Genomic DNA, 24,618 nt, shown 5'->3' with positions numbered 1-24,618 from the left:
CCAAATTCGCGTATAGCATATATTTGTCTGAATTGTTTTCAGAACTATATTATGCGCAATGAAGATTATGACCGAACAACAGTACATTTTTCTAAAGCGACTACTTTTGTAAACTAAAAACAGGTAAAGAGCTAGAAATAATGTAATTTATAAGCAAAGGAAACTATTTTTCAGTTATATAGCACTAAAACTTTCCCACTGAGTATTCTCAGGGAAATTCAATGGCTATATCACGAGAAAATAGTCTTTGTTTTGCCTGCAGCCAGGAAACGTTTTTGGACAATGCAAAAACCATTCCTGACATATAAACATTTGAAATGCAATATTGCATGCAGTCGTAGATACTATTTTAAGTTGTGTATTTGCATATGCAGTCACTCCAAAAGTTATTTCAAAGATTAACTAACCTTTTTCCAAAAAATTTATAGTTCAAGGGAGGTAACTCTTACTATATTGCAGGCTAAGGAAGTATGGTTCCAAATCATAAGTTTTTGAACATCATGAATACTTACTAGTCTATGCATAGTTTTTCAATGGAAATTGTCACGTCACAAGGCATTCTTAGTAGCATGATAACCCATGAGACGAACACCATTAAATACAATCTACAACTACATAATTTTAAAAATTTCTTAATTTCAGTAAGTTGAAGGAACATCAGAGACAGAGTGTTCATGCTAGAAAACTATAAATCTTGACATTTTTCAATTAATTTCAAATTCATTTAATTTTTTTTTAATTATTTTACACGTATTTGTCTTATCGTCAGCAATTGGAGTTTTTTCTCAAATATTTTTGTTCAGGAACTGTTCAATTTTATTTTACCATATAAACATGATAAAGGGTTACCAAAAATTAGATACATGTAAAACCCCTCTTATGCCACTAAATTTATGCCAGTTGAGACCAACAAAATATAGTCAGTATTGAAGGAGCACAAAAATAAAATGATTTTGAAATTTATATTATAAATCTGTCCCTTTTTCTAAAGTCAAGGACGCTATAACATGTATAAAGATATGACAACATGTAACATGTTTAACTCCCCAAATGTATAAACCAAGAAACTCAAAATTTCATTATTTTGATCAGATAAAACAAAAAGTTTATTTATTTTTTTTGCAAAACTGGACATAAAAGTCATATTGGCATATTCAATATGCTCAATTCATGCTACATGTACGCAATTGTTATTTCAACAAAAAAAAATGCTGAGTGAAGGTAACTGGTCCTCAAATCTTTTTTTGTGTTTGAATGATTAAAATCATTATTGGAACACAAAACCTAGAATGTACATGCTAAAATTTAGAAACATTTTATTTCTTTAGGAAAGTGCTTATAGAATGTATAGGGTATATAAATTACATATAAAAGAAAGAAAAAGACAAACATTTACTTTTTCATATGCATTGCATGCATTAAACATTATTATATGGTTTTACTAAACAAAAAAGTTTTAGGAGAGTGCCAGTTCGCTTTAAAGAAAGATAACTCCACTCTGTAATGTAAGCAACACCTGTAGTCAAGTTTGTCAGTCTAATAAATTTATTTTTCAAATTTTTGTCTAGCTTCAAAACTTAATTTCAGGTATTTGCTTGAAGATTTATTTGAAGATTTATAAAGCAATTTGTCCTCTTTTGACATAATGTTAATAAATAAAATCTTAAAGTTGCAGGAGTGAAAAAAATATTTGAAATGAAACTCATGAAAAGGGATTAAAAAGTTCATATTTATCTTGGCATGGGGTCATGACTATTTGATGTTGACTTTGTTGTAATTTAATTGTTTTAAGCTAGAAATGATTGAATCAGCTGTTTCATTCTTTCCATTTAGTAAAGTTATAGATGATTTGAATTGACTGCTCATTTATCTGTTATCCAAAACCTTTACAGCTTTATCAAACTTTCATTGTGTTATAGTTAATGTATATCAGTGAATATATATGAATATTCATAGTCATACAGTAAAGATTGTCTATATAATTTCATATTGCAGCTCTAGATAAATGTCTAAAAATAACTTTGATGTCAGAGGATAAATATAGAAACATTCAAATAACTAATCCAGGAAGTGAATTGAACTTTCAGTTTCCTTCTTTATTAAGTGTCCTTTTCAAAAACAATTACATTCAACCTAAATGTGTGTGAGAATAAAAAAACAAACTTGATTTTCATTCATGTGTTTAACATTTTAAGAAGAGTTTGAGAATTACTTTTTTGTCATGAGACAGAAATATATCTCATGCATAGATAGAGGCAGAAATGAGATTTTTCAGAATTAATACACAAATGCCAACCTTTTTATCAGGATTATCATGTACAATAACATGATAGATTGTTTGAGGATTATAATGTTGAACAGACTGATGAGACAATGTGTTTAATCTAACTTATAAAATCTATTTTTAGCATCATGGTTGTGGAATGTGTTTAACCTGACTTATAAAATCTAGTAGCATCATGGTTGTGGAATGTGTTTAACCTGACTTATAAAATCTATTTTTAGCATCATGGTTGTGGAAGGAGGAGGGAGGTATGCACCATCCACAGGGATGACCTCAAAGGAACTGTGTGAAAATGACGACTTGGCATCAAGTCTGACGCTTGATCCCTACCTATCCTTAACCACACATAAAATGAACACAAGGTAAGGTTACCATTGTTACTGTTTGATTTCTATCAGAATCATATTAAAACAAATTTCTAGAATCTGGAGAAGTAAAATTATCAAGTAGCATACAGCTGAAATTTTACCTAGAATAATACACATCATGACATGTTACTATTACTGATATGGTAGACAAAATATTTTTCGAAAAGATTTGGGTTTTGGCTCAGTCTACAGAGATGCAACTAATCGTCAGACCTAAGGGGCAGAATTTATGCAGGTCCAGCAAAACTTGTTGCTGTGCAGGACCAGATGGCCGGCAATATTTGAGTCTGCTTGGGTCCGCCAAAACTTAATTTCCCAACGGTCCCGGCAGAGTATTTTGTTTATAGAAATGTGATCATCTTTAATAAAAGTAAATTTCCTGTTCCCTCCCTTTTTCTAATTTCGGGAACCAGTTGACAGCTGATTATCTACCTTTAATGTTCTATTATGTATCATGTACATTTAACATATATTTTGTATAATTTTCAGACATAGACCATTGAAAGCAGACCTTCAGCAATCTTGTAAAGAAATAATGAAAAGATTTGTGGAGAAACAGAATTATGAAAAATCCTACAGAGAATTCTCTGGTTTAGCTCCTGTCAAATCCTTCTTTGTCACCAAACTAAAGTCACAACAAGTTATAGTCAAAGATCATGTAAGTCAGGGTATTAACTGCATACTAACATTGAAAATGGAAACAAAAAAATACTTATAATTTTGCAAATATTTTTTAATTTTAACTAATATAACAATTTATTGACAGAAAAAAGTAAGATACCAAACCCTGAAAAGTAGTAATTTGAATTTTCCAAAATAAAATGCAATTTAGATATTAATTGATGTTGGTTGTATTTAAATGTTTTTTTGTTTTTTACAGTTGTTCCGATATTTAAGGATGTTTGACAAAGATTCTGGATTTGAAATTCTGCCATGTCATCGTTACTCCATGGAAAATGAAGTAGGAGCCAAAATTTGTGCCACAAAATCTTGGTAAGAAAGGTGATCTAAGGGAGATAATCCAAAACTGTAAGTTTGAGGAAAAGAACAGACAATGATACTGCAAAAAAGAGAACCAAACCAGGCAGAGAAAAAACAGAACCACCACAGACAAATCAATACATTATAAATTTTGTTCTTTTCATACTTGTAATACCTGGGTACTTAAAGACCTTGACTACCCATGAGAGTCACACATGCTCATTTTGTAATAGCAGAATGATTTTCACTGTTAGCTCTCATTGAGGGTGGATACTAAATTATATGAAAAGACTTAATTTATGTGTCACTGTTTCAGCTTTACCCTAAAATAACTTAATTTGAAACATTTGTAACAATGCTCTTGTATCTAGCCAGCCTTAGCAGATCCCCCAGGTGACATGCCAGTTCTCTACTCATGTATAATTGATGAAAACATAGTCAAGCATTTTTTCACATTGTTTGACATCGTATTAATCACCAATTCTATAATACAGGCAAAAGAATGATAAAATAGAGTATTTAGTTGGCTGTATTGCTGAACTGGATGCAGAAGAAGAGGACCAGCTACTGAAACCAGGACTAAATGACTTCAGTGTAATGTACTCCACACGGAAAAACTGTAGCCAGCTCTGGTTAGGTCCTGCCAGCTTTGTCAATCATGATTGTCGATCAAACTGCAGGGTATGTTAGTTCGGTGTTGTTAGTGTTGTCAATATTAGAATAAGCATATATAGTATGTTTGCCTATAAAACATTGTAAAACTACTATCCTTTAAAAACCAAAGGATGTCAAAGTTAACAAATATAGGTAACTGTACAGTCCTTAACAATGAACCATACCATTTAGTTAGCTATAAAAGGCCCTAGGATAATAAACTGCCACTTTTGTTATTCATTGGGCAGTATATGAATGATATGCTGCCTCAACCTTTATCCTTCACTATTGTCACTTGGACCAAGATCCAGTAATATAACAGTAAGAAAATGTGGTATGATTGCCAATGAATCAAGTCTCCAGAAGAGACCAAAATTAAAATGGCATGGCGGTTAATAACTATAGGTCACAGTACAGCCTTCAACAATGAGCAAAGCCCATTTCACATAATCAGCTATAAAAGGCCTGAAATGACTAATGTAAAACAATTCAAACGAGTAAACTAACTGCCTGATTTATAATAATAGACTATTCTACTATACTATACATATATACATGTACAATAGGTCAATGTCAGAAAAATATCAACTTTTTTGTATGAGGCTGAGAAACTGGAGAAAGGCCAGGTTCTACCGAGCCCTTCCCCGGTTTTGCACAGAGTACAAAAAAAAACCTAATATTGTTTTTATACTGCAACTTAAAATTAATAAATTCAGAGCTATCTAAATTGTAACACTGTGTTACTATATTTATGAAATAAACACAACTAGTTACAGTATAAATTAGTTTAGACAGGGGTGTGGAAATGCTATGCCCAAATCGCCCGACTCGTACATTTGAACAACCAGACAAGTAATTATTTTTGTCTCGGTTGCCCGTGGACAAGTAAAAAAATATACAAGACAATGTTCAAATCCAACAAAAATATAGAATTAATTCCAAAACGTATAAAGATGTTTTAATTGATGTAAAAGAAACCAATGGTCAGCGAGGAAAAACATTAATGTTCATGATGATAAATATTATATAATACCGGAATTAGATCGATTACGAAAATAGATAAAAAAAATAAGTATGCGAACCCGAGTCGCGTAACATTGTATTGGCATTGTCTGTTGACCCGGGATCGTCGATAAGGTTTTATCCATTATTCACCGGAAGTACCATTTCTTTAGATTTTGTATCGAGATTCAGATTGATAAATATTTAATTAAACACCGGTCAAGCACTAGACAAAAAGAGTTATGAGTCGAGTAGAAAACCTAAAACGCAAATGGAGATGGACACGAATTATTTTTAAAAACTTTAAAAAGATACTGAAGCGAGAATTTCAGACATCTTGTATGGAAATTCGGAAAATAAATTATTTTTTGTCTCATCTATAGAAGAAAGGTCAACATTATTTGATGTCAAAGTGGTTAATAGAAGGGACAATTGAATTGCCCATCATGACAATTATCAAGAAGAAAAAAAACCCAAGTGTGTCAGTTAAGAGAAACATCAAAAATCAATAGTTAATCTATTATTTAGTTTCCATTGCTTCACTCACTGTCCTCTTAATTTAGTATTTGTACCTAATGGCTACAATTTGTATACAAAAACTGATGCAAAATCGTCCTCTACATGTTATCTGATTGGTTGGTTTGCTGTTAGGTTTCTGTCCCATTGATGTTAACCCATTTCCTAAGTTTCCTAAATTTTTACGCAATTAAACAAATGAGTTTCATTTGTTTGTGATGCAAAAAAGTGCTTAGAATCATATATTAGCTAACAATGAAATACTTCAATATCTATTGGGACAATCAGGGCAAGTAACTTTTTTTTCGGACAAGTAAAATTTACAGTTTTACTTGCCCAGGGACAAGTGCCCACAACAAATATTCCCACACCCCTGGTTTAGATGTACAAGAATTTTATTTTCACAAATTCCTTTATTATATCTGATTATAACTATATACTATAATTTATTTGTTTATTTGTAGTTTGTGTCCACTGGCAGAGATACAGCCTGCGTTAGAGTGCTAAGAGACATTGAGCCTGGGGAAGAAATTACATGTCATTATGGAGAAAGTTTCTTTGGAGAAAGCAATTGCTTCTGTGAATGTGAAACTTGTGAAAGGTTTGTTAAATGAAACTAATATTATTTACACTCGTAGTTAAAGATTTGGTATTAAATATGATTTGGCAGAATCCTTCAGTTTTGTAAAACTACAAAAATATGTTCTTAATGGATCTATCAGCTGAAATGAATGAAAATGACATTCTAGTGTAAAGATCGTCATATGTGGTGTCAAACACCAGGGCTATCAGGTTGTACAGAACAAAATATATTACTTTCTTATTCAAAAAAATAGGCCTGTTTTTTTAACTTTATTAAATAGAAATGTTTCAAATTTTTTAAACATGTAATAACCTATCTTGAAATATTAGATTCATGCATTGTAGCAATGTTTCAAAAATAAATTGTGAGTAATCAATGTTTACACACAAAAAAAAATACATTTTATTGACAAGCATTTTCTTCTATACAATATATGGCTTTTTTCAATATCCTAATTACACAATGAAGATACAAGTGTGAAAGTACTCCTAGTAGTAAAGTTAAGAAGATACAAGTGTGAAAGTACTCCTAGTAGTAAAGTTAAAGCCTTCTTCACAGTGAAAGAAGTGGTTCCATTTATTGGTACATTAATCTTTGTCTCATTATATATTTGATCCAGAAACAGAAAATTATAATTAAAAAAATGTTTTTAAAGAAAGATAGTTTAAAAACTGTATTAAATGAAATCTAGTCTTTCTGCATTAAGTAAAATTTATTCTTTCTATGACACAGGAGAAAGCAAGGAGCCTTTAAGCCTAAAGATGGAATAAAAAGTCCACAACATGTCAAGGGTTATAGACTCCGGGACACAGACGACAGACTTACCAGACTGAAATCAGACCCTCTGGAGCGGGAAAGACCAAGTGCACAGATGACGGGAGCTGCTCTGTATGGCAATGGTAATGTTTATAGAATCGATTTTGTGAATGGAGATCACATGGCACATTCATCTCTGATTGAAATTTAAACAAATACTTGAAGCCAATTATTAGGGCCCCGCCGACGGCGGGTCGCCCTATAGTGATCAGTCTGTCCGTCCGTCCGTCCGTAACACTTTCGTGTCCGCTCCATATCTAGAGAACCGTTATGATTTCATACTTAATACTTAACATGATTATTAACCAACACCAGAGGGTGTGTCATGTTGTATGTACAACTTCCTAGGTCAAAGGTCAAGGTCAAAAACTTTGGTTTCAGTTGACAACCCCGTGTCCTGTGGTGAAGATCGTGTCCGCTCCATATCTAGATAACCATTATGATTTCAAAGTTTATACTTGACATCCATTTTAACAACCACCAGAGGGTGTGTCATGATGTATGTACAACTTCCTAGGTCAAAGGTCAAGGTCAAAAACTTTGGTTTCGAGTTGACAATCCTGTGCCCTGTGGTGAAGATCGTGTCCGCTCCATATCTAGATAATCGTTATGATTTCAAAGTATATACTTGTCATACATTTTAACCACCACCAGAGGGCGTGTCATGATGTATGTACAACTTCCTAGGTCAAAGGTCAACGTCAAAAAAACTTTGGTTTCAGTTGACAACCCTGTGTCCTGTGGTGAAGATTGTGTCCGCTCTATATCTTGTGAACCGTTATGATTTCAAATATTATACTTGACATCCATTTTAACCAACACCAGAGGGTGTGTCATGATGTATGTACCACTTCCTAGGTCAAAGGTCTGTCTGTCTGTTGGTCTGTCCATCGCTAACAAATTTGATCCACATTATATTTTTAGAGGACAGCTGTTATTATTTCATACTTTATACCTGACAAACATTTTCAACTTAACATATATATTAACCAACACAAGAGAATGTGTCATAATGTATGCATCCTAGGTCTAAGATCAGTCTGTCGGTCTGTCCATCCGTTCGTTGTTCTTAACAAATTGTGTCCGCTCTACCTCTCGAGAACCATTAATATTTCATACTTTATACTTGGTGGGTCATAATATATTGAAGGCATAATTCTAAAAATATGTGACAAATATCAATTGGGCAGCACCTTTAAACATATTGTTCAAACATCAATCCATATATCCAGAAGTCACCTTAGAGTAGTAAACAATGAGTTCACATCATGCAGTCATATCACTATTATACTATGAAAGTAAGATGAGAATATTTATCAGTTTTAACTTAAAATCTTAGATCAAAATCACACATGAGACTATGTAATAACTTCAAATAATGCTTCATATCAGATTATCCATACAACTTATTTACCCCACGTTATTGACAGCGGGGCCCACAGAGATGGCTCCCATCTCAATGATATCTAGTTTTCTTATTCGTGCCCTCAAACGCAAATAAAGTATTTATTAACAAAAACTCAAACACATATCTATGGGAAACAGCTCGCCTAGACGAGTACAGCAAAGTTTTATTATCAAATAAATGTCCTCAAATCACTTTGCCAGCACACTAAGACTGCTGCAGCATACAAGTCTTACAAACATATCTACAATGAGAAATAATGAAATAGAATCTTTCATATCACAAAACCATAATTTCATAATGTTCTTTTGTAAAATTACATCTGCAGAAAAAGCATAATGCATTTACAATATGTTAAGCTTATACAAAACATGTACACAGGGGGAGGGGGTGGGGGAAAACTTCACTGCACTTGTTCCCAATATAACAACAAACCCATGTGCTATCGATAGTTAATAAATACATTTATTCTCAAAACATGTGCAGCAACATTGAAATATTACAAAATCTAACTCATAGTCATCGCTCTCTGATGTAGGACATTATTTGGTCCCTTGTGGAAAGTTAATTCATCAGCAATGGAGATTAACAGTCACACCATTATTTTGACAGTAGATGGGTTTTCTTGGAAATGTTTTGTCAGATCACCTAGGTCGTATAATAGTAGATGAATACAATTTCAATAATGTAAATATATATATTTAATCATAAAAAAATAATTCATAAATATTTTATCAATATCATAAATTGATGAAATACTGTCAGTGACTGTGAAATTCAAAAGCTTATCTGATGTTTAAATGACCTTGCAGCACAGTTACCCACATGTATTTTACCATTGATGCACACAGAAGTCTTTAACAGAACACATCTTTGACTGCATATCTCCAAAATGTCATTGAAGGAAAAGATTCAACCATCAAATTTCGTGCAATATGATATTTCTCCACTCAGTACTTAATTTTTAAAAAACTCTGCAAGCCTCATGTTCTGAAAGTTTAGAATTTTAAGTTTCTCAAGTGGTATTGCAGTGGAAAAATCTGTGTATATACAATAGTCTGATTGGCATTTTTCAAAGGTTAATAATTTATTTATTGTTGTTATATACAAAACATGGAATGATCTAGTTTCATATGAATAAACAAGAATATACTTTTTCAGAAAACTGGAATATCAGAGACGGTAATCTGAAGAAAAATGCTGAACTATTGAAGGCTGGAGAATTGAAAAGAAGGGGCATAACTCGCTATGATGCTGAACTGTTACTGTCTCAGGGATTAAAACTCCCAGAACCAAGGGTTCCTTCAACTAGGAAATTACCAATTAAAGCATCAAAGACTGTTTTAAATGACATTAATTTAAAAATGGCACAGTCTAAAAAGTTACCACAGAGAGACAAAAATGGGTGTTTTCTAAAAAATGGACGAATGTCTGGATCAAAACATACAAGTCAGCAATGTGAAGAGGAGATTCCTAAAGTAGCAGCAAAAATTAAATCTCCAAATAAAAGAATGAGTTTCTGTTTTGAGGAACTTGATCACCCTGAGTTTGATCATGAAGAATTAGACTCAATAGTAGAACAGGCCTGTAGGATCTGTGAGGATACTGTTGAACAGGAAGAAACTAAAACACTTACTCAGAACGAGGAAACAAATGTTGACAGTTGTTCAAATGTTGATATAAATATGAATTCATCACCAACTATATGTAGGACTAGATCTAGGAAAACTGATTTAAGGACCAATTCAATAATGGACAGGGATGCAGGTCTAAAACATTCCCCTATTAACAATCAAAGATGCAGTCCTAGGTTCAAAAGTCGTGGGTCAGTTAGCATAGATAAAGATCTAGTTTCTCGAATTAAAACTGAACCTTGTGAAGATAAGCCACAGTGTAGAAATAGTCCAAGGCTTATACCTAAAACTGAGCCGTGTGAAGAAAAGTCAAAGATAAAATTTAGTCCAAAACTAGAACCTAAAACTGAATCTTGTGAGGAAAAGCCAGAATTTAGAATTAGTCCTAAGCTTATACCTAAAACTGAACCTTGTGAAGAAAAGCAAGAGGTAAAGACTAGTCCAAAGCTAATATCTAAAACGGAGACAAAAAAACAAGATGTAAATAATTCAGAAATGGAGGACGATGATGAAGAATCAAAACAACAATCAGAACAATTAGACATATCAATATCAGGGACATTCGAGCTTCACTGTGATACACACTCATTTCAGGGTCAAAGTTCAGGTCATACAGACTCATTCATAGGTCAAGGTCATATAGAAACACCTCACTGTCATAGTAATACAGAATCACTTCAGGGACAAAATCATAAGAACAAAGGACTCAAAAATATACAAGGTGATATTTCTAAGAAAGCACCTGTTCGTCAGAGCCCTAGACTTCACAGGAAACGAGATACAGAAAGTTCACTATGTGAAAAGCCAGAGGCAGCAAAAGACTTGTCAGATAAATTGAAACATGAAGTGAAAACAGAGAATGATGAAGGTTTAACAACATTAGAAGAAAGCTTTATAGATGTTTGTAGTTTTTCAGATGAACAGCAAGAAGATTCCTTAGCAAACAGATTAAAATCACAAATACATCATAAAACGGATGATGAGGACAATGATGAAACATCTGACCAAGAGCCAGTGGATAATATGTTTGAAAGTTTTGAGTCCATTATAAAAAATGTGACTCCACCGAGAAAACTAGGGAGTCATCCACAAAGTGATAAAAAATTTGACAAATCTTATTCTGATCAGTGCCTTAGATTATTAAACAAAAGTAAGAATAGAGAAAAGAAAAGAAAATTATCTTATTCAATCATGTCATCCCCGGAAACATCTCCTGATAAAAAGATTCCAAAGTTGACAATCAAAATGAGACGAGATCCTATTTTGGAAACAATGGAGGAGAGTCTGTCCACGGCAAAACGAATAGAAGATGAATTAGAATCTCAAATACAGCTAGAAAATCACATGTTAAAACAACACTGTCACAGACGAAGGCGGAGAAGTTCTGGGAAAACATCACCACGGTCACCAGTAAACTCAGCTCATTCACCAACACATTCATCTAAATCACCAATAGCTCCTAGCACTTTTTATCCACTATCTAACAATCATTCATTTCCTAAAAAACTTCGTCTCAAGTTAGGAGACACTTCGTTCAGTATTTCTATACCACAGCCTAACGATTTTAGTCAGATTCAGACATCACCAGAATAAAGAGATATATATGTTAGTCAGGTATCCTCTCAGTATATCAGTATTTATTATGTCTCTATGTAACATTAGGTTTACTGTATTTTTAAGTGGGTAACAAGGAATTAAACTGATGTCCTTCTTTTATTTTAATCCCACTCAGTGACCAGCAATTGAACAATCTTTCAGTCGTGTTTTTTAAACCAAGTTTATTTATTTATGTTTCAAAATTTCAACATTAATTATGGTACAAATTAACTTGGAGTATTTGATTATTTTTGATAGACCGAAATGTTTGACTTGGTACTTCTTAATTTGTCAAAGAATGAGATGTGGTTGTGAAACATTCTTGAGTTTAAAAAAGACCGTTGATAATCTGTTTGTCATTATTTTTGCCTATGACGTCTTTGGCGTTTACATTGACAATGACATGTAGTCCCTTAGATTCTAGCAAAAATTTCTATAACCAGCTTGGACTGTAGGAAGAAGCATGATATGACAAATTCAAGATCAAATCAAAGTATAGATTCTTTAGTTGAAACTTAACTTTTGTCTTTTAGATGAGAGTGAACCTTTCAATCTGCATGAAGACCTGTCAGGTTTAGTCATGATTAGGGCTACACTTGATTCATTTGTATAACTTATTTTCTTGTAGGAAATACTCAAAATACTCATTGTTGTATAAAAAATAAATTGATCTTTTTGAAAAGCAAATAACATTTGAAGTAACTGCTCTTTCCTGTACAAAGTTGATGTTTTGATGCAATAAATAGGTTGAACATTGCTGCTAAAATAAATCTATAGATCTTCACCCCATCTCTAAGCCTTTGGATTTTAAAACGATATGAAACTAGAAATTAATTCAGTTAGATATCTTTTTGATTGGTCGTCAAAACTTTTGTTTACCAAGTATTGTAATGATAGAAGTTTATTTGTTGTTCAGATAAATGAAATATTCATCAATTTTTGTTGTTTACTGTTTCCCTGAATATGTTAAATAGAGTGGTATAAGTTTATCTCTTGAAATAGGTGTTGACTGTTAGACTATGTAGAAAGTAAAATTTTTGTTGACTATTGGACAAGGCCATTACTTTTTAGAACTACTAGTGTTTCAACTGTTTGCTTACCTTATTGGTCAAGTTCATAACCTTTGAAAACATGAAGTGATTCTTAACTTTTGGAATTTGTTTTAAATGAGTTTCAGTTTGTGATTGATAATATGGTTTTGAAACTTGTGAGGTTAGACATTGGACTTCAATGATCAATATAAATGGTACCTTTCCTATGGAACCTTTATAGTCATGATAGATATTTTAGTCAAACAATGCAGGATTTAGGTTTTGAAATATAGTTGGTTTGATGTAGAAAGTTATAGATTTATTGGTTTTATTTGTAATTCTTAAAAGGACTTCAGAAATGCTTCTGTAGGGATAAATTGAGTGAGGATATCTATATATGACAATAAGGCAAATCTAAGGTGTTTCAGTTAAAAAATATCACATTGGTGATTTTTGACAGTCAGTGTCAATCACTCAGACACTCATCTCCTGAAACTGAACATCTTTTCACACAAAAAAAACTGAATCCATTGAATTTTATTGCAAGATCTTTCATCAAAACAAACTCCATGTAAGCCATGCCTCATCTAGCCTACTTCATCAAAATAAAATCAGGCAATTTAGCAGAAGTTTTTTTTTTCTTTGACTGGATCATTAATAAAAGAAAAATTATCAATTAATTCTTATTTATATACTGGGACATAGTGCAATTTGTAAAACGATTGAATATTTTGTTGATTCACTAACATCCAGTATATGAAATTATCATCTCTCATTTTTTTTTACTTGTATATATATTTTTTTTTACAAAAAACAAATCATTTGGTTTTGTCATTGTTTGGTAGTCATGATACATTGTTGTCACCTTTCACCATCAGTAACCATGGTATCAAAAATTAAAGGACCAATTCATTCTTTTTTACTCTGGGTATTTTTTAAGATTTTTTTAATTTATTTTATGATGGAAGCCACTAACGGGATATATAAAGTTTATTTTGTAATCTGTCTTAATTCTTTGTGTCTAGGTTACTCACTGTTTTAACACAAACCTTTTTTGAGTAGTAGGAACCCCCACACCATCCTTTTTTTTTTTCGTAGTCGTAATTATTTGTTGAAGATATTGTAAATTGTTTACTTTGTGGTAATTTTATAGATTTTTAAGCATGACCAATGTAAATATTAATATTTTAACATCTGTTTGTAGATTTTTGTTTTTTCTGTGTTTATTTATAGAGAAGGGCAATCTGAATTTGATTAGTATACACTTATGTTTAACTTGTTAAACGATGACCGACAGGACTCATGAAACATACTCACTTTTTTCAAATGTCCAATACAACAAATTTTATAAATTTGGCGTGGTAATAATTGACAATGAAATTGATCAATATTTTCACCATGTTTTATGGTAATAAAAAAAAACATTGTTATGAAAATATTTATTTCTGTGAAATGGCTGTTTTATGTGGTAACGAATTATCTTGTAGTAATATTTGTTTACTTTTTGATGGTCAAATAAGATCAAGATTATGAAATTTGTTAAAGGGAGGTAATAAGAAATAAAGTATCAGTTATCTCCCCTAAGTTAAGAAAATAGTTAAATTATGCACAATATTACGGTTATATATATTTCCTGTTTAAACATCTTACTGCAGACAAATTATTAATATTTTATAGTCTTCCTCAGTGATGAAGAATTCTAATGTCAAATTATTTTGGTATTTAAACACTGTTAACAAGTAATTTTAAGTAAATGAAAGTTAAATATATATGTTCAGTTCAACAGTAGAGATATTTATACATTTTTTATTGATAAGCTAAACTACAATTGACCATTTCTAAAGTACCTACGAAAATGAATTAAGATTTCTGAGAGAACCATCACATTATAATCATGTATTTATTGAGTGAGTGAGTGTGGTAATTTATAGATTATATGTTCTCTAATTTTTGTGCTATTTTCACATTTCCTGACCGGTGTGAGAAAAATATTTCTCCTCACTAGTGAAAAATCTGTTCTCGGCAAATGATTAGTCGAAATTTGATTATGACGTCAAAATGTTTTGTTTTCTTCTCAATTTTCCTATTGTGACGTCATGAAAAAAGGCGACCTTGTCTGATGACGTCGCATATAAAGAACACAATTTTCTGAAAATCTTTGAAAAAGAACGATAAAAAGCATTAGAGAAACAGATTCCGACACTATAACTTGTGTATTACGATATTTCTCCACTCTCGACAGTTAAATTTTATTATTTAACTGTCTCGAGTGGAGAAATATCGTAATACACTTGTTGCAGTGTAAGACTCTATATTTACATTTGTGTAGCTCAAATGTGGAACTTTTATTAAATTTTTTTAAAGTAAAATTTTGTTTATCCTCTTTAAATGGAGTTATTTTATATGAAATTCATATAATCCAAGAAGATCCTTTATTTATGTGAAGTCGAAATTAGTAAAAAAAAAATCTTTTTGGGCTCAACTAGCCCCACCCAAAATTGTCTATTCTGGAAAAAATGTCTAGATTACGACAATTCTTTTGTTACATTTGGTAAAGGTAGTAGTTTATATTATAATGGCCATTTGAGGCCTCTTCTTATTAAAAGTTTTGACATTGATTATGTCCCTTGAATTAGATGAGAGAGAGAGTTGTATGTTTAGGGCAGCCTAATGTTTTATGTCCCTTGGATTAGATGAATGAGAGTTGTAGGGCAGTCTAATGTTTTATGTCCCTTGAATTAGATGAATAAGAGGGCAGCCTAACGTATTATTGTTAAAATGTGTAGTGTGATGTGTTAACACTCTTGTATGTTTTATTAAATCATGTGAAATCTCAATCTTGTCTTATATATATTGTACAAATTATTACTTGATAGAAATATAACATTATTGAATGAAATACACTAGACAAAGAGAAAGAATCAGTTTTATGGGATCATTAAAGAAAATCAACAGATTCCAAAGAGACATTCAAACTCACAGGTCAACAAATAAACTGACCAACAGACAAACAACAGATACCAAAGGGTTATTTAAACTCACAAGTCAACAAATAAACTGACAACCCCATGGCTAAAGACCAACAGACAAACAACAGATACCAGAGGGACATTCAAACTCACAAGTCAACAAATAAACTGACAACCCCATGGCTAAAGACCAACAGACAAACAACAGATACCAGAGGGACACTCAAACTCACAAGTCAACAAATAAACTGACAACCCCATGGCTATAGACCAACAGACAAACAACAGATACCAGAGGGACATTCAAACTCACAAGTCAACAAATAAACTGACAACCCCATGGCTAAAGACCAACAGACAAACAACAGATACCAGAGGGACACTCAAACTCACAAGTCAACAAATAAACTGACAACCCCATGGCTAAAGACCAACAGACAAACAACAGATACCAAAGGGACACTCAAACTCACAAGTCAACAAATAAACTGACCAACAGACAAACAACAGATACCAAAGGGACATTCAAACTCACAAGTCAACAAATAAACTGACAAACCCATGGCTATAGACCAACAGACAAACAACAGATACCAGAGGGACACTCAAACTCACAAGTCAACAAATAAACTGACAACCCCATGGCTATAGACCAACAGATACCAGAGGGACATTCAAACTCACAAGTCAACAAATAAACTGACAACCCCATGGCTAAAGACCAACAGACAAACAACAGATACCAGAGGGACACTCAAACTCACAAGTCAACAAATAAACTGACAACCCCATGGCTAAAGACCAACAGACAAACAACAGATACCAAAGGGACATTCAAACTCACAAGTCAACAAATAAACTGACAACCCCATGGCTAAAGACCAACAGACAAACAACAGATACCAAAGGGACATTCAAACTCACAAGTCAACAAATAAACTGACAACCCCATGGCTATAGACCAACAGACAAACAACAGATACCAGAGGGACACTCAAACTCACAAGTCAACAAATAAACTGACCAACCCCATGGCTATAGACCAACAGACAAACAACAGATACCAAAGGGACACTCAAACTCACAAGTCAACAAATAAACTGACAACCCCATGACTAAAGACCAACAGACAAACAACAGATACCAGAGGGACACTCAAACTCACAAGTCAACAAATAAACTGACAACCCCATGGCTATAGACCAACAGACAAACAACAGATACCAGAGGGACACTCAAACTCACAAGTCAACAAATAAACTGACAACCCCATGGCTAAAGACCAACAGACAAACAATAGATACCAGAGGGACATTCAAACTCACAAGTCAACAAATAAACTGACAACCCCATGGCTATAGACCAACAGACAAACAACAGATACCAGAGGGACATTCAAACTCACAAGTCAACAAATAAACTGACAACCCCATGGCTATAGACCAACAGACAAACAACAGATACCAAAGGGACACTCAAACTCACAAGTCAACAAATAAACTGACAACCCCATGGCTATAGACCAACAGACAAACAACAGATACCAGAGGGACACTCAAACTCACAAGTCAACAAATAAACTGACAACCCCATGGCTATAGACCAACAGACAAACAACAGATACCAGAGGGACACTCAAACTCACAAGTCAACAAATAAACTGACAACCCCATGGCTATAGACCAACAGACAAACAACAGATACCAAAGGGACATTCAAACTCACAAGTCAACAAATAAACTGACAACCCCATGGCTAAAGACCAACAGACAAACAACAGATACCAGAGGGACACTCAAACTCACAAGTCAACAAATAAACTGACAACCCCATGGCTATAGACCAACAGACAAACAACAGATACCAGAGGGACACTCAAACTCACAAGTCAACAAATAAACTGACAACCCCATGGCTATAGACCAACAGACAAACAACAGATACCAAAGGGACACTCAAACTCACAAGTCAACAAATAAACTGACAACCCCATGGCTAAAGACCAACAGACAAACAACAGATACCAAAGGGACACTCAAACTCACAAGTCAACAAATAAACTGACCAACCCCATGACTAAAGACCAACAGACAAACAACAGATACCAGAGGGACACTCAAACTCACAAGTCAACAAATAAACTGACAACCCCATGGCTATAGACCAACAGACAAACAACAGATACCAGAGGGACACTCAAACTCACAAGTCAACAAATAAACTGACAACCCCATGGCTATAGACCAACAGACAAACAACAGATACCAAAGGGACATTCAAACTCACAAGTCAACAAATAAACTGACAACCCCATGGCTAAAGACCAACAGACAAACAACAGATACCAGAGGGACACTCAAACTCACAAGTCAACAAATAAACTGACAACCCCATGGCTAAAGACCAACAGACAAACAACAGATACCAAAGGGACACTCAAACTCACAAGTCAACAAATAAACTGACAACCCCATGGCTAAAGACCAACAGACAAACAACAGATACCAGAGGGACACTCAAACTCACAAGTCAACAAATAAACTGACAACCCCATGGCTATAGACCAACAGACAAACAACAGATACCAGAGGGACACTCAAACTCACAAGTCAACAAATAAACTGACAACCCCATGGCTATAGACCAACAGACAAACAACAGATACCAGAGGGACATTCAAACTCACAAGTCAACAAATAAACTGACCAACAGACAAACAACAGATACCAGAGGGACATTCAAACTCACAAGTCAACAAATAAACTGACCAACAGACAAACAACAGATACCAAAGGGACACTCAAACTCACAAGTCAACAAATAAACTGACAACCCCATGGCTATAGACCAACAGACAAACAACAGATACCAAAGGGACACTCAAACTCACAAGTCAACAAATAAACTGACAACCCCATGGCTAAAGACCAACAGACAAACAACAGATACCAAAGGGACACTCAAACTCACAAGTCAACAAATAAACTGACAACCCCATGGCTAAAGACCAACAGACAAACAACAGATACCAAAGGGACACTCAAACTCACAAGTCAACAAATAAACTGACCAACAGACAAACAACAGATACCAAAGGGACACTCAAACTCACAAGTCAACAAATAAACTGACAACCCCATGGCTAAAGACCAACAGACAAACAACAGATACCAAAGGGACACTCAAACTCACAAGTCAACAAATAAACTGACAACCCCAATGGCTATAGACCAACAGACAAACAACAGATACCAAAGGGACACTCAAACTCACAAGTCAACAAATAAACTGACCAACAGACAAACAACAGATACCAAAGGGACATTCAAACTCACAAGTCAACAAATAAACTGACAACCCCATGGCTAAAGACCAACAGACAAACAACAGATACCAGAGGGACACTCAAACTCACAAGTCAACAAATAAACTGACCAACCCCATGGCTATAGACCAACAGACAAACAACAGATACCAAAGGGACACTCAAACTCACAAGTCAACAAATAAACTGACAACCCCATGGCTATAGACCAACAGACAAACAACAGATACCAGAGGGACACTCAAACTCACAAGTCAACAAATAAACTGACCAACCCCATGACTAAAGACCAACAGACAAACAACAGATACCAGAGGGACACTCAAACTCACAAGTCAACAAATAAACTGACAACCCCATGGCTATAGACCAACAGACAAACAACAGATACCAAAGGGACACTCAAACTCACAAGTCAACAAATAAACTGACAACCCCATGGCTATAGACCAACAGACAAACAACAGATACCAGAGGGACACTCAAACTCACAAGTCAACAAATAAACTGACAACCCCATGGCTAAAGACCAACAGACAAACAACAGATACCAAAGGGACATTCAAACTCACAAGTCAACAAATAAACTGACAACCCCATGGCTAAAGACCAACAGACAAACAACAGATACCAGAGGGACACTCAAACTCACAAGTCAACAAATAAACTGACAACCCCATGGCTAAAGACCAACAGACAAACAACAGATACCAGAGGGACACTCAAACTCACAAGTCAACAAATAAACTGACAACCCCATGGCTAAAGACCAACAGACAAACAACAGATACCAAAGGGACATTCAAACTCACAAGTCAACAAATAAACTGACAACCCCCATGGCTAAAGACCAACAGACAAACAATAGATACCAGAGGGACACTCAAACTCACAAGTCAACAAATAAACTGACAACCCCATGGCTAAAGACCAACAGACAAACAACAGATACCAAAGGGACACTCAAACTCACAAGTCAACAAATAAACTGACCAACAGACAAACAACAGATACCAAAGGGACACTCAAACTCACAAGTCAACAAATAAACTGACAACCCCATGGCTATAGACCAACAGACAAACAACAGATACCAAAGGGACACTCAAACTCACAAGTCAACAAATAAACTGACAACCCCATGACTAAAGACCAACAGACAAACAACAGATACCAAAGGGACACTCAAACTCACAAGTCAACAAATAAACTGACAACCCCATGGCTATAGACCAACAGACAAACAACAGATACCAGAGGGACACTCAAACTCACAAGTCAACAAATAAACTGACCAACCCCATGGCTATAGACCAACAGACAAACAACAGATACCAAAGGGACACTCAAACTCACAAGTCAACAAATAAACTGACCAACCCCATGGCTATAGACCAACAGACAAACAACAGATACCAGAGGGACACTCAAACTCACAAGTCAACAAATAAACTGACAACCCCATGGCTAAAGACCAACAGACAAACAACAGATACCAGAGGGACATTCAAACTCACAAGTCAACAAATAAACTGACAACCCCATGGCTAAAGACCAACAGACAAACAACAGATACCAGAGGGACACTCAAACTCACAAGTCAACAAATAAACTGACAACCCCATGGCTAAAGACCAACAGACAAACAACAGATACCAGAGGGACACTCAAACTCACAAGTCAACAAATAAACTGACAACCCCATGGCTAAAGACCAACAGACAAACAACAGATACCAGAGGGACACTCAAACTCACAAGTCAACAAATAAACTGACAACCCCATGGCTAAAGACCAACAGACAAACAACAGATACCAGAGGGACATTCAAACTCACAAGTCATCAAATAAACTGACAACCCCATGGCTATAGACCAACAGACAAACAACAGATACCAAAGGGACACTCAAACTCACAAGTCAACAAATAAACTTACAACCCCCATGGCTAAAGACCAACAGACAAACAACAGATACCAGAGGGACATTCAAACTCACAAGTCAACAAATAAACTGACAACCCCATGGCTAAAGACCAACAGACAAACAACAGATACCAGAGGGACACTCAAACTCACAAGTCAACAAATAAACTGACAACCCCCATGGCTAAAGACCAACAGACAAACAACAGATACCAGAGGGACACTCAAACTCACAAGTCAACAAATAAACTGACAACCCCATGGCTAAAGACCAACAGACAAACAACAGATACCAGAGGGACACTCAAACTCACAAGTCAACAAATAAACTGACAACCCCATGGCTAAAGACCAACAGACAAACAACAGATACCAAAGGGACACTCAAACTCACAAGTCAACAAATAAACTGACAACCCCATGGCTAAAGACCAACAGACAAACAACAGATACCAAAGGGACACTCAAACTCACAAGTCAACAAATAAACTGACAACCCCATGGCTAAAGACCAACAGACAAACAACAGATACCAGAGGGACATTCAAACTCACAAGTCAACAAATAAACTGACAACCCCATGGCTAAAGACCAACAGACAAACAACAGATACCAAAGGGACACTCAAACTCACAAGTCAACAAATAAACTGACAACCCCATGGCTAAAGACCAACAGACAAACAACAGATACCAAAGGGACACTCAAACTCACAAGTCAACAAATAAACTGACAACCCCATGGCTAAAGACCAACAGACAAACAACAGATACCAAAGGGACATTCAAACTCACAAGTCAACAAATAAACTGACAACCCCATGGCTATAGACCAACAGACAAACAACAGATACCAGAGGGACATTCAAACTCACAAGTCAACAAATAAACTGACAACCCCATGGCTAAAGACCAACAGACAAACAACAGATACCAAAGGGACACTCAAACTCACAAGTCAACAAATAAACTGACAACCCCATGGCTAAAGACCAACAGACAAACAACAGATACCAGAGGGACATTCAAACTCACAAGTCAACAAATAAACTGACAACCCCATGGCTAAAGACCAACAGACAAACAACAGATACCAAAGGGACACTCAAACTCACAAGTCAACAAATAAACTGACAACCCCATGGCTATAGACCAACAGACAAACAACAGATACCAAAGGGACACCCAAACTCACAAGTCAACAAATAAACTGACAACCCCATGGCTAAAGACCAACAGATACCAGAGGGACATTCAAACTCACAAGTCAACAAATAAACTGACAACCCCATGGCTATAGACCAACAGACAAACAACAGATACCAGAGGGACACTCAAACTCACAAGTCAACAAATAAACTGACAACCCCATGGCTATAGACCAACAGACAAACAACAGATACCAAAGGGACACTCAAACTCACAAGTCAACAAATAAACTGACAACCCCATGGCTATAGACCAACAGACAAACAACAGATACCAAAGGGACACTCAAACTCACAAGTCAACAAATAAACTGACAACCCCATGGCTAAAGACCAACAGACAAACAACAGATACCAAAGGGACATTCAAACTCACAAGTCAACAAATAAACTGACAACCCCATGGCTAAAGACCAACAGACAAACAACAGATACCAGAGGGACACTCAAACTCACAAGTCAACAAATAAACTGACAACCCCATGACTAAAGACCAACAGACAAACAACAGATACCAAAGGGACATTCAAACTCACAAGTCAACAAATAAACTGACAACCCCATGGCTATAGACCAACAGACAAACAACAGATACCAGAGGGACACTCAAACTCACAAGTCAACAAATAAACTGACAACCCCATGACTAAAGACCAACAGACAAACAACAGATACCAAAGGGACATTCAAACTCACAAGTCAACAAATAAACTGACAACCCCATGGCTATAGACCAACAGACAAACAACAGATACCAGAGGGACACTCAAACTCACAAGTCAACAAATAAACTGACAACCCCATGACTAAAGACCAACAGACAAACAACAGATACCAGAGGGACATTCAAACTCACAAGTCAACAAATAAACTGACAACCCCATGGCTAAAGACCAACAGACAAACAACAGATACCAGAGGGACACTCAAACTCACAAGTCAACAAATAAACTGACAACCCCATGGCTAAAGACCAACAGACAAACAATAGATACCAGAGGGACATTCAAACTCACAAGTCAACTAATAAACTGACAACCCCATGGCTATAGACCAACAGACAAACAACAGATACCAGAGGGACACTCAAACTCACAAGTCAACAAATAAACTGACAACCCCATGGCTAAAGACCAACAGACAAACAACAGATACCAGAGGGACACTCAAACTCACAAGTCAACAAATAAACTGACAACCCCCATGGCTAAAGACCAACAGACAAACAACAGATACCAGAGGGACACTCAAACTCACAAGTCAACAAATAAACTGACCAACCCCATGGCTATAGACCAACAGACAAACAACAGATACCAGAGGGACATTCAAACTCACAAGTCAACAAATAAACTGACAACCCCATGGCTATAGACCAACAGACAAACAACAGATACCAGAGGGACACTCAAACTCACAAGTCAACAAATAAACTGACAACCCCATGGCTAAAGACCAACAGACAAACAATAGATACCAGAGGGACATTCAAACTCACAAGTCAACTAATAAACTGACAACCCCATGGCTATAGACCAACAGACAAACAACAGATACCAGAGGGACACTCAAACTCACAAGTCAACAAATAAACTGACAACCCCATGGCTATAGACCAACAGACAAACAACAGATACCAAAGGGACACTCAAACTCACAAGTCAACAAATAAACTGACAACCCCCATGGCTAAAGACCAACAGACAAACAACAGATACCAGAGGGACACTCAAACTCACAAGTCAACAAATAAACTGACAACCCCATGGCTATAGACCAACAGACAAACAACAGATACCAAAGGGACATTCAAACTCACAAGTCAACAAATAAACTGACCAACCCCATGGCTATAGACCAACAGACAAACAACAGATACCAGAGGGACACTCAAACTCACAAGTCAACAAATAAACTGACAACCCCATGGCTAAAGACCAACAGACAAACAACAGATACCAAAGGGACACTCAAACTCACAAGTCAACAAATAAACTGACAACCCCATGGCTATAGACCAACAGACAAACAACAGATACCAGAGGGACACTCAAACTCACAAGTCAACAAATAAACTGACAACCCCATGGCTAAAGACCAACAGACAAACAACAGATACCAAAGGGACACTCAAACTCACAAGTCAACAAATAAACTGACAACCCCATGTCTAAAGACCAACAGACAAACAACAGATACCAAAGGGACACTCAAACTCACAAGTCAACAAATAAACTGACAACCCCATGGCTATAGACCAACAGACAAACAACAGATACCAGAGGGACACTCAAACTCACAAGTCAACAAATAAACTGACCA

The 24,618-nt window shown here is 35.3% G+C and overlaps 1 protein-coding gene across 1 annotated transcript; it reads left to right on the top strand.

Annotated features, from left to right (window-relative positions):
* Nucleotides 1-26: 26 nt before the first annotated feature.
* Nucleotides 27-15,707, top strand: LOC143082113 (uncharacterized). The gene is made up of 8 exons (XM_076257672.1): nucleotides 27-123; nucleotides 2,506-2,646; nucleotides 3,142-3,310; nucleotides 3,533-3,645; nucleotides 4,128-4,314; nucleotides 6,270-6,406; nucleotides 7,121-7,287; nucleotides 9,771-15,707. Exons 2-8 carry the CDS (start codon nucleotides 2,510-2,512, stop codon nucleotides 11,834-11,836), a joined length of 2,976 nt encoding a protein of 991 aa, XP_076113787.1. The 5' UTR covers nucleotides 27-123; nucleotides 2,506-2,509; the 3' UTR covers nucleotides 11,837-15,707.
* The last annotated feature ends 8,911 nt before the right edge of the window (nucleotides 15,708-24,618 follow it).

Source organism: Mytilus galloprovincialis, chromosome 7, assembly GCF_965363235.1.
Source record: "Mytilus galloprovincialis chromosome 7, xbMytGall1.hap1.1, whole genome shotgun sequence".
Taxonomy (NCBI): Eukaryota; Metazoa; Mollusca; class Bivalvia; order Mytilida; family Mytilidae; genus Mytilus; species Mytilus galloprovincialis.
This window is presented reverse-complemented; position numbering and strand designations above follow the sequence as displayed.

Excerpts from the sequence above, each read along its gene's own strand:
- LOC143082113 (XM_076257672.1), top strand. The coding sequence starts at position 2,510 with ATGGTTGTGGAAGGAGGAGGGAGGTATGCACCATCCACAGGGATGACC. Across the intron at positions 3,646-4,127 it reads ATTTGTGCCACAAAATCTTG|GCAAAAGAATGATAAAATAG; the intron begins GTAAGAAAGGTG and ends TCTATAATACAG. Across the intron at positions 4,315-6,269 it reads ATTGTCGATCAAACTGCAGG|TTTGTGTCCACTGGCAGAGA; the intron begins GTATGTTAGTTC and ends GTTTATTTGTAG.